General features: G+C 47.4%; 1 protein-coding gene across 3 annotated transcripts in view; it reads right to left on the bottom strand.

Annotated features, from left to right (window-relative positions):
• Positions 1-530: 530 nt before the first annotated feature.
• The window catches only part of pkd1a (polycystic kidney disease 1a), a 76,781-nt gene continuing 57,734 nt past the window's right edge, over positions 531-19,577 (bottom strand). For all 3 annotated transcript variants that reach the window (XM_076295394.1, XM_076295403.1, XM_076295410.1), the window contains 18 exons: positions 18,304-18,514; positions 17,774-17,900; positions 17,367-17,483; positions 17,173-17,222; positions 16,450-16,628; positions 16,026-16,131; positions 15,589-15,704; positions 15,072-15,274; positions 12,194-12,388; positions 11,501-11,640; positions 9,961-10,091; positions 9,158-9,290; positions 8,674-8,799; positions 8,138-8,312; positions 7,337-7,624; positions 5,741-5,875; positions 4,476-4,793; positions 531-3,921 (listed from right to left, as the gene is read on the bottom strand). In XM_076295394.1, the coding sequence (XP_076151509.1) occupies positions 3,064-3,921; positions 4,476-4,793; positions 5,741-5,875; positions 7,337-7,624; positions 8,138-8,312; positions 8,674-8,799; positions 9,158-9,290; positions 9,961-10,091; positions 11,501-11,640; positions 12,194-12,388; positions 15,072-15,274; positions 15,589-15,704; positions 16,026-16,131; positions 16,450-16,628; positions 17,173-17,222; positions 17,367-17,483; positions 17,774-17,900; positions 18,304-18,514 (3,608 nt within the window). In that variant the 3' untranslated portion in view covers positions 531-3,063. The remainder of the gene's footprint in view (positions 3,922-4,475; positions 4,794-5,740; positions 5,876-7,336; positions 7,625-8,137; positions 8,313-8,673; positions 8,800-9,157; positions 9,291-9,960; positions 10,092-11,500; positions 11,641-12,193; positions 12,389-15,071; positions 15,275-15,588; positions 15,705-16,025; positions 16,132-16,449; positions 16,629-17,172; positions 17,223-17,366; positions 17,484-17,773; positions 17,901-18,303; positions 18,515-19,577) is intronic.

The following is a 19,577-nucleotide window of genomic DNA, read 5'->3' as shown; positions in this document are numbered from 1 at the left end:
AGCATTTTTACTCATGGTGTGCACCAATTCTAGCCTCGTGAGACCATCCTGATCTCGCGAGCTTCAGATATGCGGAGCAAATGCGAAGCAATCCATCTGGCGGTGTCAGGTTACACCAATTCAGTTGTTGACAGAATGCTTAAAAAAATGCCAATTTCTTGCTTGATAAAACAGGTAGGAAATGCTGTGCAATGGTCATAGCTGTTCCCCCCCTAATTAACCCCCACTGAGAAACTGAAGGGCATCCAAACAATCACCTGTCTGTCCACGCACAAGCACATTGTATTCTTTTCAGAGCACATACATTTGCATGTCATAAATGCGCTGTACAGTCTGTTTGTTATTCATTATAAACAGCATCTGGGTGTCCTGTGCCCATCATTGCAATATGAATACTGAAATTGCGTATCTCATGTCTGGGCTTGAGTTGCCCAGCGTTGGAGAATTGGTCAGCGTTCCCTTGGCCAGGCATTCATTCATTGTTAATGGGTACGTGGACAACAACAACATATTTGAGCAGCAGGAGCATGAGCTGTCAAATCCCTTTATTTGACTTTGTCAAGTGCAAAAGCAGTGGACAACAAGTGCTACAGATGTAAATAAACGGATACCATACAAAACAGAAAACATCATGCCTTACCATACAGAACATACACAGCACACATGGAGGATGCAATAAGGACACTGTTTTAAAACACAACACTTGAACACATGAAAACAAACACACAGGTGGACTTTGGCACTTGAAAGATAAGTAATTCACTCCTGTTGTCATTTCTCCTTGTCATGTCTAATTTGTATTGTTTAGCGACACTTAATATGTTTGATTCAACCTCCACACTTGGGTACTGCTTTCTACAACAAGCTACTAGTCTATTTCCAAGTAGCTTAAAACCTTTAGCCCAGGTACAGCTGGGATATAAATTTAGAATTTAAACTTGTTTGGTGAAAGAATGCCCTCGTAGTCAGTGCTGAATTGATGGGAACAGACATCATAAACCATAATCAACAAACTATTAATAATATTTACATCAGGTCACACCGATATGTACATACACACACTGACTTGTGGCAATAGTGAGAAGGGTCGCCTAGTATTATGCTGTAATTATGACTTGCTGTTAACTTGTGTGCATTGACTGGATTTGTGATCTAAACATTTGGAACACCACTTGGGTCAAGTGTAGAAAGCCCATCCAACACTTCTATCTGTCACAGACATTGAAAAAATAAATCTGGTTTAAACAAAAGGTTTGGAAAAAGTATGCATGTCCCTGAGATACTGTAAGGTAAACATTGTGGTTGTCGGGGAGGGGGGGACTGATATTCCAGGAAACATATCGGGGAAATATCAACACATTATGGTAAAAAAAATAGAAACCTCATCATAACAAAACCAATGCAACAGTTATATATTCTGATGCAATTCTTCATAATACATTGTTCTAGATAGCTGTTTCTTAAGAGGGGGTAGAAATAGACAAGACATACATGTTAAATACGGTCTACAATAACAGCTTGACATGGAAATAAAGTGCTAAGAACAAAAGGAAATTACCTTCATTTTAATTTAAAATAAATCAATGCATAAATGATTAGCAAGCTTTGCCAAATCTACTTGTAGAATAATGTGAGTGAAGCTATCTCTTACTGATATCGTACCAAGCTTATTATATTTCAACATACGCTTTCATCCTCACAAACACTTAACATATGTACATCAATACAAAGTGCTTAATTTACATTAGACCGCTTTTGAAGGCGACAACAAAACAATTAAAACTCCAAAAAAAAATCATTATAATAGCTATTAACTACCAATACACATAACTAATGTCAATAGTGTACCCATGTTTGTTTCCTATTGTTATGAAGGAAGGAGGATGGTGGTCTTTTCTTGTCCTTTTCAGTTTTACCTTTTTCCCTCTATTCTTGTGTTCTCTCCTTCATTTGCATCTCTGTTTGTCTTTCTCTTCTTTCTTACTCTCACACTCATAACGTACGTTCTAGCTGTCCCATTCTCTCTACTCCGTTCTGCCTCTGTTCACGTCTCTGTATTGCAGTCTAGATTTATCAGGTTTAACACCCCTATCTTGGACAAAGATGGGGAGAGAAGCTTTAGGAGTCCTGAGGAATGCCATTTCATTAGCACCCTGATAACCTGTTAAGGTGTGTGTGTGTGTGTGTGTGTGTGTGTGTGTGAGTGAATATACGTAAGTGTGTAACTGTACAAAATCTACACCTACACTAGGTTTTTAAAGCGGTATATGCGTACATGTGCCAAGCAAGCATTGATTTGTGTGCATTTCAAAAAGTAATGCGGCACTATACATGTGAGTGGTACGTGAGGGCGTGTTCATACTACTTGTGGGTGAGCAGACCATATTCTAAGGTCAAGCACATTACCTGTGACTTTGAGAATAGCTTCCTTTTAAACAGAACAGTCAACACTAGTACATGTGAAAACAAAACAAAAAATGAACACCAAACAGCTTTGTAGTTGTGGCAAACTACTGCACAACAACCGAAATCTCTCAAATCCACAAGTGCGGTCTGCGGAGTTCCTCTGGTTTCAGTGTGAGCACGAGCCGTGCCGTCGTCAGGATCCATTCCCACTGACCTCCAGGGTCAGGGGAACCAGAGACCAGGCGGGAAAAGGACTGGGAGGGACAACTAGTAAGTAGACAAACAAACAAACAAAGAAACGGTGTCCTGCACCTCTTTGCTCTGCCAGCTTTGACCCAACGGACTCCTCCGGAATGACTCATCCAGAGGTCCAGTCTCAGGCCAGCAGGGTTCCATTTGGTATCCTCTTCTCTTTCGTAACGTACCCTCTTAGTGATCAAGCTTACGACAATCATCACCGTTACTGCAATTATTACTCTTCTACTTCTCTATCTGGGACGCACCAGAGACAAAACCGGCTGTCAATGATGCTTCCTAGAGACCTGATCTGCTCTCTCTCTCTCTCTCTTGCTGCAACAGTCCTTTCAATGAATAAACAAAAACTAGCGTTTTCTCTCTCTCTCTCTCTCTCTGTGTCCTGTGTGTCCCTGGGGGGCCTCAGGGTTTGGGGTGTCCTGAGACGGGCCTGTCTGGGTTGGGGTGAACCTTGTTCTTGAGTGGCGGGGGTTTATTTTTGCGCTTGCGCATGGGAACGATGGTGGTGTGCGCCGGGTGACGGAACAGGCTGGAGGGCGTGCGCCCGTCCCTGTCGCTCGACGTGTCCCAGTCCAGCGCCCGGGGAATGGCCGGCGGGGTGGAGCCAGGCCCACAGGCGCCAGGGCCTGGAGTAGGGGCAGCCGCTGGAGGGGGCAGGGGATTCGGACTGGCCTTGGGAGCTTGGCTGATCACAGTACTCCCAGGGTCCGGATGGGAGCTCCGACTCGCCTCTGTCCACTGGGCCTTCTGACCGCTCCCTTTGTGTGGGCCCGTGGCGTGCGGTTGCTTCCTGGGCGCTGCTGAGTCTTCTGCCCTGCTGGCGGTCCGGCGTGTGGCACTCCGCCGGCCTTGGCTGACCTTGCGCGCTCGGCTCCGGCTCCTGCGCTGCAGCCGCTCCAGACGACACTCGGCGCGGTACAGGTCCTCGGTGGCCAGCGTCACGCGGTCCAGCTGCTGCAGCAGCGCGTCGAAGGTGGGCAGCAGCCGCCGCAGTGTGGCCTCCATCTCGGCCCGCTCCTTCCAGCTGTGGCCGCCCACCACCGCCCCCAGCACCACGCTCTGTCCAGGGGCCTCGGCCAGGCTGCACGGGCTCCAGGACATGGGCCGCCATGAGGCCTCCGAGCTGCCGTCCACGCTGTCGGGAGACGGGGGACCCTCAGGCGTGTCCAGCGGGGGCAGGCACAGAGACTTGCAGTCACTGGTGGAGGACGAACGGGAGGGAGGGAGCTCCATGCCCTCAAAACGCACCTTGTGGCGGAACTGAGGAGTACAAAAGGGGACGTTAAGCATTCGGAGATTAAGTTGTTTATGCTAATGCTATTGCTAATGCTGTCAACATACAACAATTTAAAGCTGCAGTTGGCAAGATTTTTTTGATCATATTCACTGAAACTGACACTATGCTGCTCCGACAGAACAACATAAATCAGCCGGTTTAAGAAAAAAGCCTGCACTTCTACCTCCACCTAGAGCATGTTATTTGTTTTACAAAAATCCACAGCTCCCGGTTCTTCTGGTCCAATCAGAGCAGGGCTGTGTGAGATCTGACTGTCAATTACAGTCTGGTGCAATCTGGTGCGCACTGATGAGCACAAACTCGATGAGAGGGTGCTCGGTGGTAGTGGGGGAGGGGCATGAGAGTTGTAAACAAAATTTTGGCTAAGTCCCCTCAATCTTGCAGACTTGCCAACTGCAGCTTTAATGAAATGATCTGAATAGCCAACAGAAAGTTGACAGAAAACCATTGGCAACATTTACAGCAAAAGATTGGAGAGAACATGACATAGTGCCATACTGCCAAATCCTTTCGTCACCTCTTTGGTGCGGCTCAGGCCCATCCATATCTTGAGACGTCTGAGGAAGAGCTCCACCATCTCGTAGTCCTGCAGGTCCACAGCTGGCCGGTACAGCTCCTCGCGAGCACATCTGTAGTTGCGCAGCAACGCCGAGGTGACCAGCCAGAGCAGCGCTAGCTTCAGCACCACGAAGCTGCAGTGGAACAGCACTGTCCAGCCGGAGCACGCCAACGGGCTCCATGGCTGCCACGACACCAGGCCCCGACCCCCACTGCCCAGTAAGGCCAGGAACACTGAGCCAACGCTGCCGTAACCCTCCAGGACAGAGTGGAAGAGCTGCACAGGACACACAAGGAACAGATCAGGACACAGAGAATCAACAGTGTGAAGTGCTTGTTTAAAAGAGACGCTTTATTTTCTACAGCTTTAATTCGTTTTTTCTATCAATGTGATATTTGAAAAAAGGAGAGGGAGACGTGAGGAGCAAAACAAGAGGCAGATATTTATGAGCTCTATTGATGCATCAATAACTGTTGTATTCTGGCAACAGAATGTAAAACCTGTGGGGAAATGTTGTGACATTTCTACAAATAAGATTCACACAGTATCAGCTCTTCAGAACAACATCAAAGAGTTTTTGCATGAAAGTGCTTCTATCTGTTGCTTGCTTTCGTCTATGCAAGACGTCTGCAAAGGTCATCACAAAAGAGAGAGGCGGTCAGTTCAGAAGTGTTTGAAAGAGAACACAGTTGAGGTCCTGTGTGTCCAGATGAATGTCTTTAAATTTCTATAACACCACTGAGACATTTCATCTTCTTCTGTCGAACATCCTTCTGCCAGCCGTGTCTGTGCTCGGCTGTGCTGGGATACGCTACACCACTCTTGTGTCTAATTTCACTCATTGAAAATCAAGAGAGATTTGATTAAAGCTGCTCAAATTCAAAGGGAAAGTTAAGAGAGATTATGCTAATGGTGGGGGGGGGGCTTTAAGAACATTGAAGTAAATGCTAACTAAAAGTAAGTTTAAAGGCGTGTGTAGTGGCAGACGCAGAGGCCAAAAGAAGTGGCCGGTGGAGGTGGAGGTGGGTGTGGAGGCGGGTGTGGAGGTGGAGGCGGGTGTGGAGGTGGTGTGGAGGTGGAGGTGGGTGTGGAGGCAGGTGTGGAGGTGGTGGGTGTGGAGGCGGAGGTGGAGGTGGGTGTGTAGGTGGAGGCGGGTGTGGAGGTGGAGGCGGGTGTGGAGGTGGAGGCGGGGTGTGGAGGTGGAGGCGGGTGTGGGCTCTGACCAGGTGTCCGGTGTGCGCGTAGGCCAGCAGCAGGAGGAGCAGAGCCACAGAGGCGGCCAGGAGCTCGTGCAGCGAGCGCCGCAACGCCCGGCCAAACACGGCCCACTCCCTCAGGAAGCGCAGCTGGTGAGAGGCCTGCAGACAGAGAGAGAGAGAGAGAGAGAGGGGCGGAGGTAGCGGGGGAAGGGTCATGGAGGTGGAAAATATGAGAAAGAAAACATATTCAGCTAATACATCTTGAAGTAATCGTTTAAAGGGTGAAGTCACATTGAACACAGAGCGAACACTAATCCTAGGGGGTTACATGTTGTGACTAAATGTGAAAATAATTGCTATGAGAGCACCTTAGGCAGTTTTTAATGGGGACTAACATGCACATCAATGCACAAAATGCATTGCCCATGTCAGTTCAGGCAGACTCTCTGAACACATTGAACACTCGCGATGATTAATCTCTCGCTTACATAACCAGCCAAGGCCCTGTTTACAGCCATTTCCAACAGTAACAGCAACAGAAAGCGCTGCTGCCAAAGATGTATGTTAGACTTGTGAGAGTTAAGACTACCAGTGAAAGCGCAAGCTCCACTCTGGAGTTTGTCTCTGTTCCTCATGTTGAGGTGAACTGCCGTGTGGTGTCAGTAGGCCCATCAGTCTGACAGACAATGGGGAATAAATCACCTTAACATGCTGGCAACAATTGACAATTGCTGTCAATTAGGGAGGATGTTGAGAAGCTTAAAAGAGTGAGAGGTGATGAAAATGAACTAGAGGATGTTAAAAACTAAATTTTGTGGTTACTGCTGAGGCTGATGCTCCTTCCTTGTTAAAACCTGGAGCTCTTGGTTAACTAGTGAGCCTGATGCTCCTTGTTAAACCCTAGAGCTGTTGGTTAACTACTGAGCCTGATCCTCCTTGTTAAAACCTAGAGTTTAATTACTGAGCCTGATGCTCCTTATTAAAACCTGGAGCTCTTGGTTAACTAGTGCAGGGGTTCCCAAACTTTTCCACGACAAGCCCCCCCAAATACCACTAGGTTCTGGCCAAGGACCCCCTTGATGTATTATTAAACCCATCGACAATACTATGGCAAATATAAAAATACATTAAGCTAATCCTAATAATTCATTTAGCCACAAGCACTTTGTGATGTGATGGAGCGCACAGTGTGTAAAGATTGCATTTGGGGCTTTCTGCTATATGGGAGCTATCACTCTACTATTATTCCCAGTCATTATCATGGAAAATATAATGTTCAGATATGCAACAATTTTTTATAATGGCATTGTACTGTATAACAACCCTCATAGTAATAAGTATATTTTCGATTTTTCAAATGTATTTGTTGCTTTTATTTTTCCTTTCAACTTGCTGACACCCCCTCGCGGCCCCCACTTTGAAGACCACTGAACTAGTGAGCCTGATGCTCCTTGTTAAAACGTGTAGCTCTTGGTTAACTGCTGAGCCTGATGCTCCTTCCTTGTTAAACCCTGGAGCTGGTGGTTAACTGCTGAGCTGGTGGTTAACTGCTGAGCTGGTGGTTAACTGCTGAGCCTGATGCTGTGTGGGAGCCCTGCGGCTGCTCTCCGGTTCTCTCACCTTCAGCACCAGGAGGAAGAGCAGCAGGGCACTGAGCGTGCTCATGGCCTGGCTCTGCTGGGCCAGCCCGTAGAAGTCGGTGAAGCGGTGGCGCTGGCCAAGGAAGGCGTCCCACTGGCGGTCGGCGTGGGCGGCGCGGGCCAGGTGCAGCGCGGCCACGCACAGGGCCAGCGCCAGGCTGCAGACGCCGGCCAGGTTCCACACGCGCACCAGGTAGCGGCGTCCCTCGCGCAGCACGCACGAGCCCTCGCGCACGCAGAAGAACAGCACCAGCGACAGCAGGACCATCTGCCACGGGCGAGAGGAGGAGAAGTCGAGACCGAGTTTAACGCTCACTCACAAACACATCCCGATGCTGTTTCCATGGAGATGACTTCTCAGTCACCCCACGCCAGTTAGAGTTGGCTTCAGTGGATGAATTGGCCCTGTCACACGCTGGGTATCATGTGGGAGAGAGATGGAAAGTCCCACCCCCACTGTGGCCAAGCTCTGGGATTGGTGTGAAGAGCGCTGTGTGTGGGGTGTGTGTGTGTGTGTGTGTGTGTGTGTGTGTGGTGTGTGTGGTGGGTGTGGTGTGTGTGTGTGTGGTGTGTGTGTGTGGTGTGTGTGTGGTGTGTGAGTGTGTGTGTGTGTGTGTGGTGTGTGTGTGTGTGTGGTGTGTGTGTGTGTGTGTGTGTGTGTGTGGTGTGTCTGGTATGTGTGTGTGGTGTGTGTGTGTGGTGTGTGTGTGGTGTGTGTGGTGTGTGTGTGTGTGTGTGTGTGTGTGTGTGTGTGTGTGTGTGGTGTGTGTGGTGTGTCTACCGTAAGCAGCAGAGGGAGGTCCAGGCCTTGGCTGAGGCGGTGCAGACGGCAAGTCTTCAGGTCCAAACTGGACTGGACGCGCTCGGACACGGGGAACTCCAGCAGGAAGGTCAGCACAGCCAGGAGATTGGTGTTTGTGTTGTACAGAGAAAACTCCACAAATAAAGCCCTTGTCCTGCACACACACACACAGACACACAGACAAATACTGAAACTGTTTGAAGTGGACCCATGAAGGATATGCTGCAGGATCAAAACAGGTTTTGAGAGAAGAGCTACTCAAGGCTAAACAAGACTCAGTGGAGTCAGTAGAAACAGACAAGAAACAGTCTTTTTTATGGCAAAGGACTACACATTCCACTGACACTGTGTCTACACTGTTGACATTACTGCACCGTGAAACAACTAATTAGAGGCAGACAGTTTGCTTCTTTGGCATTCAAATGGTTCCTCTAAACATTCCTTCACAAACACACACACACACACACACACAGAGAGAGAGAGAGAGAGAGAGAGAGAGAGAGAGAGATACTCACAGTGGATCCAGCCACTGATGTGTGCTGAGATGTTGAATGAGGGCTCTGGAAATGTCCATGTTTGTGGTCAGCTCCTGCACAAATCCACTACTGCCGTACACCTTTGCCTGCCCCCAGTGCCAAGCTCTGGACAAATGCACAAACAAATAAACAAACACTCTGAGGTGAGACGCTACAGATACACTAAAAAAGAACATCAGAAAGAGTTTAGTCAGTTTAATGATTGGATTTGGACTTCTAGTTTGCACTCCACATCAATTGTTGTTACTAATTGGACAGACATGCAAAAATAAATGAATGTAGTGACTAAATGGACAATGTGGTGACCATTAAAAGAGCAGCTGAGACAGATAAGAAAGCCAACCACAGATGAGGGGCTGTTGACGAGAGAGGGAGTGTGATGAAATGAGTGGAGAAGCAAAAGCCCATGGATCAACCACGGGGGAGATCTGCTCGTTCTGACTCATCTTATTTCTCAGCTTACCCGTTGCTCTCAGTGGAGCTCAGCGTCCAGTTGGGTGAGAGGCTGGAGCCCGGTCCACTCCAGCCCAGCGCGTGGCCACGTACGCCACATCCAAACCACGAGGCTCCTGGGAAAGAGTCACTAGCTGGGCAGCCTGAGGGGAAGAGAAACACTCCAGTCTTCACACATACAGTTTTCACTTTGCAGAAGCCACACATTTATTTATTTATTTATTTATAAATCCACACATATTTCCTTACACTTGCCTGTGTGGGTGTTAGTATTGATCATTCTCAAGGTTAGATTCATGATGTGCATAAATCTGATTCACTCAGATTCCTCTGGGTCCGTGACATGCTATTTTGTACAAAGGGCAGTGCACAATAAATTCTGTTCTTTTCAGTATCCAGAACCTTCCGTTCTGACATTGATGTTGACATGCCGGCTATCCAGATGCTTTTCTTCTCTTGCTTATGCAAAGGCCCAATAGGAGGAGACAAGCATGCTGTAGCCAAAGGTTGCCTGTCAGTCAAGCAGTCTTTGAATTGGCACTCTGTGTCTGTGGTGAGGTCTGCTTACACATGCACACACAGTTGCAGCACACTCCCCCTCCCCTCCCCAGGGACTGTGTCCTACTTGGCTCTATTGTTCTTTCCTGTCAAAAGTGAGAGGAGTTCTTCTTTTCCCCTCCTCACACATCAATCTGTTCCCTCTCCTGAACTCCCCTCTCCCTCCCTCCCTCCATTCTCCTCCTCCACTCCTCCTTCTCTCCTTTCTTTTATTCCCTCATCCTCTGCTCCTTGTTGGCTGCCCCCTCGTCTCACCTGCTGGACTGCGGAGCTGGCGGAGGCGGGGTGGACCCAGGAGCACGCTGCCCGTGGCGCTCATCAGGGCCGGGCCGTCCAGGAGCTGCGGCAGCAAGGAGTCGGCGAGCCACGGCCACACGTCCTCGCGGCTACACACGACACGGGAGAGAGAGCAGCAGTTAACACACCGCAGACATCGGGCCGGACACACAACTGGACTCTCTGCTGGGGCCTGCATGAGCCACTTGTAAACACCGGTCATTGTTGAGGAGCGCAGCGGCACGGCAGAGGCAGAGGGGATTGATAGGGGCCATTTGAGCGGCTCCAGAATCTAAAGTGCACTCTGCACTGCACCAGCAGGAGAGGGGAGGAGGAACGCTAACGCTAACGCTAACACAGCACGGCAGCTAATGCCCAGGGCACAGGGCTGGAGACAGAAGATAGGGAGAGAAAACAAGCAATCAAGAATCACAACAAACACAAAGCACAGGAAGAGATGTGGGAGAAGTCTCTCCATTTCATACACCATCTATGTCTGTGTTCTGCGGTCACGACTGATGCAAAAGTATCAGTCATACCAGTACTGATCTAATATGATATGCTTCGCATGGACATCTCAAGGCTAACGTTTAATATTAATTTCTTTGCTACGGTCATTATTCATTGCATTTTACATGGAGTATTCCCCCTTTACAGAAAGCAAAAAAAAATATTAATGCATAATATTTCAGCATACAGAAAAGTATACAGCAGGTACAGTAGTACTTATAGTGTGTAGTACAGTGAACTAGTAGCCTGCACATTTAGACAAATTCTTCCTTATGATGGACTTAAATAGAAAACTATTCCTGTTCCTGTTTATTTAGGATTGTTTGGCAGAGACCCATGGATCTGTCTGTGATGTTCTATATATGAGAATTCGATCTGATTTATGAAAATTCTGTGACTAAGCCATCAAATATAGATTATGTGGCATTTCACTAATGAATAAATATGTGAGTAGGCTGTGAACGCGTGGGGGAGAGAGAGAGAGAAGACCAAAAGAACTCTGTTCCTCTAGGGATATGATGCCCATATCGATTTGTGACTGCCTTAGTGGTGTTTGGCTCATAACCTTCTGTATTTGCAAAGGATAAGAAGTTGCTAATCGAGGCAGCCACATCACACAACCTTGAGCAGAATTGTCAATGGCACTAACTGTTTTTCAGACTACAACCCCAAATCAAAAAAAGTCGGGACGTTGTGTAAAATTTGATATGTTTGCGTCCTTTTTTCAGCTAAATATGAGTTTGCAAAATTTGCAGATTATCACATTCTGTTTTTATTTGCATTTTACACAACGTCCCAACTCTTTCTGATTTGGGGTTGTATTATTAGGCTAGGGCTCAGGTGAGAGACAAAAGACAAGACACACCTGAGGGGAAGAAACACAATAACATCTCCTCAACCTTTTTAATTCCAATGTCATCTGTTCTATTGAGGAGAACAACTGTTTTATTAATGTGCTTGCTTATGATCTAATGCATGTTGTTTTGAGTATGATATGATCCTCAGGTACCTGTTGATGTTGTTGAAATGCACTGTGTGCAGCCGGTGCTGGAGCTGGCTGCGCAGTTGCAGGCGCTGAGTGTCTGTACTGGAGTCGGCGTAGTTGAGCAGCAGAACCACCAGCAGGAACAGCATGTACACCACAAAGCCCTGACACACCAGCACACACAGGCCAGAGTTAGAGAACACACACACACACACACACACATTCCCTATACAACATTTACTACAAGACTCACTTACTGCTCGGCAACGTCTCACCCATACCGGGCAGGTTGAGCTTAGCTGAATGAGAAGAATAACTAAGTAGCATATATGTATTTCTTAGGAGCAGAAAAACTCTTATTATTTCTTAATTTTCACAGGAGAGACATACCATGTAACTTTTATGACATTATGTCAAGGAGACGATAAACTACACCTACACATCCATATGAGAAAGTCTTTGAATGCACCATTAGTGTGGGTATCACATTATGTGTGCATGCGTGCTCTGTGTTATTATTCTGCTCATGCAGCATGCGAATATGTGGCAGAAAGAGTCTTTTCATTAGGCTCTCCCGGTAGGCCAAACCGGCCTCATGAATGCCTATTGCATATGTAATTCATTCATATTGAAATTGTGTGGGTGTCTATATGTGCATATTTATATGTGTGTGTGTGTGTGTGTGTGTGTGTTTTACATGTGTGAGTGTGTTCTCACCTTGAGCATTCTGTGTAGCAGGCGGACCTTGCGGGCCTCGTCTCGGGCCTGTGAGAGGGCGAAGCCCTGCGGTGGACGCACGCGTGGGATCCTCTGGCTGACCCGCTCCACCCTCGGCCACTCCACCAGCACGTCCTGCTCCTCAGCACGCACGCGCCGCACCACCAGCGCAAAGTACAGGCCCTCACACACCATCTACACACACGCACGCACACACACACACACAGACAGAGTTCCCTGTTATTAATCGCCCTCAGTGACAATGAGTGCATAATGACATTGCTTAATGAATTGCTTCATGTAATGAAGTGATGCACGTGTGGTGTAGCCTGAGGGCATACGTTTGTACTGATTAATTGTAAACCCTTGTGCAGTACAGTCATTAGGAGTAGATGATCATAGCAAATTTGCATAAGTTAACACAACTATCGTAAACATGCTAATTACCAACCATTTCATTCTATGAAATCAACACCCGTAAGGCAACAGGTCCAGACAACATCCCTGGTCGTGCGCTGAAGGACTGCGCAGGGGAGCTTAAGGATGTCTTCACAGACATCTTTAACACTTCCCTGAAGCAAGCCATCGTCCCATCTTGTTTCAAAGCTGCCACCATCATACCTGTGCCGAAGAAAACTGCTCCATCCTGCTTCAATGACTACCGCCCTGTGGCACTGACACCCATCATCATGAAGTGCTTTGAGCGGCTTGTCATGTCACATATCAAATTCATTCTCCCCCCCACCTTGGACCCCTTCCAGTTTGCATACCGAGCCAAACGGTCTACAGAGGATGCAATCTGCTCTGCCCTCCACCCAGCCCTCACCCACCTGGAAAAAAGAGACTACTCATATGTGAGATTGCTGTTTATAGACTTCAGTTCTGCATTCAACACCATAATACCACAACAACTCATCTGCAAACTTGACAAACTGGGACTCAGTACCTACCTCTGCAACTGGCTACTGGACTTCCTCTGTCAGAGGCCTCAAGTAGTACGTGTTGGCAACAATACCTCAAGCAGCATCACACTGAGCACAGGGGCCCCCCAAGGCTGCGTGCTCAGTCCGCTGCTCTTCACCCTGCTGACGCATGACTGCACTGCAACCTACAGCAACAATCACATAGTGAAATTTGCTGACGACACAACTCTGGTGGGTCTCATCACCAAGGGCGACGAGACTCAATACAGGTTGGAGGTCGACCATCTGACCACGTGGTGCAGGGACAACAACCTCCTGCTGAACGTCAGCAAGACCAAAGAGATTGTTGTTGACTTCCGGAGAGGTCACACCCAACACCTGCCACTGACCATCGACGGTGCTGTGGTGGAGAGAGCGAGCAGCACCAAATTCCTGGGAGTGCACATCAGTGAAGACCTCTCCTGGACCACCAACACAGCATCACTGGCGAAGAGAGCTCAGCGCCGCCTGTACTTCCTGCGGAAACTCAGGCGAGCAAGTGCTCCACCAGCCATCATGACCACATTCTACCGAGGCACCATTGAGAGCATCCTCTCCAGCTGTATCACTGTGTGGGGCGGAAGCTGCACTGAATACAACAGGAAAGCCCTGCAGCGCATAGTGAACACAGCTGGAAGGATTATTGGTGCTTCACTCCCCTCCCTGAAGGACATTTACACCACCCACCTCACCCGCAAGGCGACCAAAATTGTGAGTGATGCAAGTCACCCCGCTCACAATCTGTTTGATCTACTGCCCTCTGGGAAGAGGTACAGAAGCCTGCGCTCCCGCACTACCAGACTCACCAACAGCTTCATACACCAAGCTGTTAGGATGCTGAACTCTCTCCCTCCTCTCCCCCCTCCACCCTCAGCTACATAACATCCTGGACATTGGACCCACAATGGCCGCCTGCACCACTCCACTTGCACACTTGTACACTTTGCAACTTGTTGTTGTTGTCCTGAAAACACAACACTTCTGCTGCTCTTACATAACTTGCACCACTATGCCACTTTATTTCTTACTTAGGTCAAACAGAACTACCTCAGCCTCTTATTGGCCTGACTTTGCACTAGTATTTTATTTTATTGACTGTCTATGCACAATTTCAACCAAATTTTGCTGCTCTTATTTTTTTCATTATATGTGCCCTCTTATTTACTTATTTACTTACTTTTTTGTTTACTTGAATGTTATGTTTGTCTGTGGACTTAAAATTGGTAAAATATGTCTTGTCTCCACCGTGGGATAGTGAGAAACGTAATTTCGATCTCTTTGTATGTCTGGAACATGTGAAGAAATTGACAATAAAGCTGACTTTGACTTTGACTTTGACTTTGACTATAACAACAATGTTTTTTAATACTTCAAAATAACATTTGATAAATGAACCTTACATTTTTCAGTAGCCATAGGTGTGTAGATTTGAACAAAATTTTGTTTGGTTCTTACCGGGGCTTTTACTGCCTGAAATATCCAATTTTGTTTACCACGCTCGGAGTTTAGTGCTGGGCTGGTGGGTACTTATTCCCAACCTTTCTCACGGCACATGAACGGTTAGACTGAGAATTCTCGTCGCTACCATCAAAATTCCACTAGAGCTCCAAGCGGATTTGTACACACAGCCTTACAACACTGTTTACGAGTCACGGTAAAATGTAATTTTTGGTACATAGCTAATTTAGATAAACTTATGGTGTGGGTGCTTGCGCTGTCTTGGTTTGTATAGAAATGAATATTAAGTGACACATACACGTAAGAGGTTGGACATACGTGACGGTTGGTAATATGTGACGTTCCGATAGATGTGAATGCTATTGCGTGTGTGTGTGTGTGTGTGTGTGTGTGTGTGTGTGTGTGTGTGTGTGTGTGTGCGTGTGTGTGTGCGTGTGTGTGTGCGTGTGTGTGTTTACCTTGAGAGGCTCCAGCAGGCAGAAGGAGGACACAAAGCTGGCCATGCAGGATATGAGCCACATGAGGGCCACAGGCTCGCTCATGCTGCGGCCGAGCCACATGGACAGACTGCTGGACAGGACCAGGGCTAGCCAGCTGCCCCACAGCGCCGCCTGGCCAACCCAGGGTGGGAAACGCCGGGGCCGGCAGACATCTGTCACCACTGGGGGGGGGGAGGGAGACAGAGGTGAGCATGTGTGTGTGTGTGTGTGTGTGTGTGAGGGAGAATATGAGAGTCTGAGTGTGTGTGTGTGTGTGAGGGAGAATATGAGAGATGAGAGTGTGTGTGTGTGTTCCTGTGTGTGTGTTTGTGTGTCTCCTTATCTAAAGTGAAGTAAGGACAAAGATAGGACATTTGCCTGTTGGAGGGTATTTGTGTCAGTGTTTTATTTATAAGAGAATGTGTCTGGGAGCCAGAGTGTGTGTGTGTGAGCGTGTGTGTGTGTGTGTGTGTGTGTGTGTGTGTGTGTTTCTGACCTGTGTGGTTGGTGAAGGCGGTTTTGGGCGGATCTCTCCTGACCGCTCCTAGCGGTGGGGGCTCGTTGAGTTTCTGCAGCAGGATCACCTCGGTCTTATCCCCAAAAATACTGGATCTGTCACAACACACACAGATGATTCATGATGTCCCACTGACCTCCTCCTCCTCTGGAGCGGACAGCAGCCACAGGAAAAATGACCACTCACCACTTCCTATTCATGTTTTTTTTTTCCAATCAAGAATGTACAACACATCCGTAACAAACTCTAAAAAATGTAAAGATACTTTGGAACTTCCATCAGATTTGGGGTCAGATTTGGGGAGAGGAGAGAGGAGGGCTAGCAGGGAGGGGGGTTCTGGGTAATCTCCACAGAGGTGAGGAGGGCAGAGGGAACAGGGGAGCGAGAACGAGAAGAGAATGCGAACGGTCACTCACAGGTCAGCCATGTCGCTGTCTGCCGCAGAGAAAAGCTGCTGGGGGTCACACAGCTGAGAGACCTGCAGCTGGCCATCCGCCAGGATCCGCTTGATTAGGTCCTCATCTGGCCAGAGGGCAGACAAGGGCAATTACAAATGTGCCAGTGTGTGTGTGTGTGTGTGTGTGTGTGTGTGTGTGTGTGTGTGTGTGTGTGTGTGAGGGGGGGGGGGGGATTGATAGAAAACAAGACACAGTGACTCAGAATTCTTCTTCAGTGTGACTGTGGAGTGAATGGAGTGAATCACTAAAAAAAGAGTGTGTGTGTGTGTGTGTGTGTGTGATTTTCATTTTGAATTGTAGAGTGAGTGTGTGTATTTTTTTCTGTCAGTGATTGCTGCTGATGCTACTGCACATGAGCTTCAGACGCAGAGCACACTCCCACCTGAGGAGCTGAAGTACTGCGGGTAGCCGCCCGCTGCCTCCTCATCCTCAGGATTAAAGGTGATGTCCACTCCCAGGTGGCGGCTTCCTTGGCCACGCTTCAGCCTCGGGGGCAGCCCTGCGCATGCCATCACGGACGACTCGCTCATCACATCTGGACAATCGCTCCATCTCTGGAGACTACACAGACAAGCAGTTATTAGGTCAAATATTTGCATCTACTTATGCAGACACTCACAGTCTGAGGGCTCACAGTCTGTCTGTAAACAGCACCTGCTGACAGTACCAGAATATCAGATGCACTTTAAAAGTGTTGGGGGAGGGGGTCTTATGCTCAGAATGAGAAAATACTCTGAAATACTGAGCCGGAATATTTGCATATGTTTGATGGCAGGTGTGTGCCCTAACAAAAGTGCTCTCTCTCTTTCTCTCTTTTTCTCTCTCTCTCTCTCTCTCTCCCTCCCTCCCTCCCTCCCTCCCTCAGACATACACACACTCACCCATATGAATGCACATAGTACCACTCTGCATGCATAATGAATGCCTTGCCTATCAATCACACATTTCTCACATCAAAGGCTTTGCCGTTTATTTCAGGATCTAATCCACAGCGTGCATTTCACTTGAATGTGGCTTTAGGTATCTCCCTACAGCTCCCTCTCTCCACTTACACACAACAGATGAGTCTGTCAATCAGAGTAGCTGTCCCCATGACAACGCTTACCTTTGGGTTGAGGGAGTGGGCAAGTCTATGTTGGTCTCTTCTGAGCATGTCTGTGGGGTGATGAATAAGTTATGAAAAAGAACAGTAGGACAAAGACAAACGGGAACGTTTTGTTATTTTCTGTAGTAATAATAATCATGTTTAGACCATATTAACAGGCATAGGCTACTATTTTGCAGCATGTAGTTTGTTACCTCTTCAGACATTCCATTAAATATGAGGAAGGAACTTCCAGTCATGGAGTTATCCAGGAAGTCATCGATCTCTAGAGACTCCTGATCGCTTTGTGGTGGCAACTGTTCCACTAGCACCTTAAATAAACAGAAAGGCATATTCAATATGTACTTTACTTTACTCACTGGGTAGACAGTCACTCTGAACACATAGAAAACAAATGTCTGTAAAAACACTTCAATGTCTTCAGACTGAAAGACTAATAGCTAAGAGGAGACAAAAAAGAGTTTTTAATTTTGATCAAAGCGTTTGGAGAATGTGTCAAGTGTGCATGTGATTGGAGAGGCAAAACATCAACAAATGTGTTGCACCTGTCAACAGGGAAGACAGAGGTGAGCTGAGCTGTGTTTGTGTGGGAGAGTCTCACCTTGCTACGGCTCATCCTCAAGAGGCAGAACACAAGCAGGTACAGGGGATAGACCACCAGACAGGTGACTAAGCCGACACCCAGGGTCTCCGCATTCAAAGACACCAGGTTAGCCACTGCAGTGGAGCTACAAGGCACACACACACACACACACACACACACACACACACAGGCACACACACACACAGACAGACAGACAGACAGACAGATACACACACACACACACACACACACGCACACACACACACACACACACACACACACACACACACACACACACACACACACACACACACACAGGCACACACACACACAGACACACATACTGGTATTACAGCAGATGGAGCAACATGTAGTATTATTACATATATGTATTTGTATATGCATGTAATAACATGCCTTTTGCATAAGGTGACCCTCCTTCTCTTTATAAATCACCTGGTCCTCATGGTTTAGAAAAGTTGTAGCATATTGTCTGGTATTAGCACAGTACTAAGCGCGTGTGCTTTTCTGGAGCGCGTGCCCTGTACCTGTTTTGGCGGTGGGCTACGGTGGTGTACCACACAGCGTTGGCCAGCAGCATCAGACTCAGGAGCAGCGCGCCACATGTGGACCTGTGCAGGCCGCTGAAGGGACTGCGGCGTGGACGCTCCAACAGGGACACCCAGATGTGGCTCTCGCACAGCGCCCTCTGCAGCTCCCACGACAGCAGCCGCGGCCAGCGCCGGAGGACCCGCTCTTCTGCGGAAGGGCAGCAGACAAAGGTACCGTTACACTCATGGGTCAGTGTCTACATCTCGGACTGTGACGAACGGTACCGATTCTCTGTCCGTATTTGTTTTTAGACCAATTGTTTACACCTACTAAAGCATGTTGCTGTGTTCACAACTAAAGTTTGTTCCTTTGAAAGAACCCGTGCGGGTACATGAGTTTGGCACATCCTGCAGTGCCCATGGGCACCACAGAGGAAGGAAACAAAAACAAGCTAAAATCCAACATTGTGTCTTGTTCTCCACATGTCCCAAAACAGATTTATTCAATTATTCAGTGCAAAAGAAAAACAAGAGCCTTGTCCTTAGTCTGGGCACGCACAGAACGGATGGATGAAACCCAAAACCTGTGTGAATGGACGGATGTGTGTGGATCAATATTAAAATTTAAGTACAGCGGTGAAATCTTCAACTAAAACCACCATGTGACGAGCCATGAAATGTTGTGCAAGTGGATCTTCTTAAACAGTCTTGCAAGTACTGTCTGTCACAACATGATAGTCAGATTTAGTTGAAAATTCACCAATATGCCACTCTGATTTATTACCAGATCTGAGTTTGGATATGAGGATCTCCAAAACAATGCACTATTTGGACTATTTACACAGACATGACACATTCAATATATAGAAATATTTTGCCAACAAAAACAAAAACATGGTCATATCCTCAATTCAGTGTCAGTGTAGATTAAGTGTACACGCATCACAGGGACTCACAGATGATGCAATGGCAGCCATGTGTAAAAAATAGTGCAAAAGATGGTTGGAAGAATGGGAAAGCACACTAATGCTGTTTTGTTGACCTAAAAATGGAGGAATATTAAATGTTGTGTGTATCGTTATATTTTCCCAAAATGAAATATAGGTACCGGTATTTGAATTGAGGCAGCTGAGTGCTAAATTAAGTTCAGCCACCGTAGTGGTTTTATTTATTAGAGTATGACATAATTAAGGATGGGTAATTCATAGCCATCTGTGGCTTTCTTCAGAACAAAACAAATTGATTAAACATTGTCTGATGATTCAAGTATT

Source organism: Alosa pseudoharengus, unplaced genomic scaffold (assembly GCF_046254945.1).
Source record: "Alosa pseudoharengus isolate Yale_2024_CS ecotype anadromous, Long Island Sound unplaced genomic scaffold, YU_APseudo_1.1 YU_APseudo_1.1_scf_1, whole genome shotgun sequence".
NCBI classification, from domain to species: domain Eukaryota; kingdom Metazoa; phylum Chordata; class Actinopteri; order Clupeiformes; family Clupeidae; genus Alosa; species Alosa pseudoharengus.
This window is presented reverse-complemented; position numbering and strand designations above follow the sequence as displayed.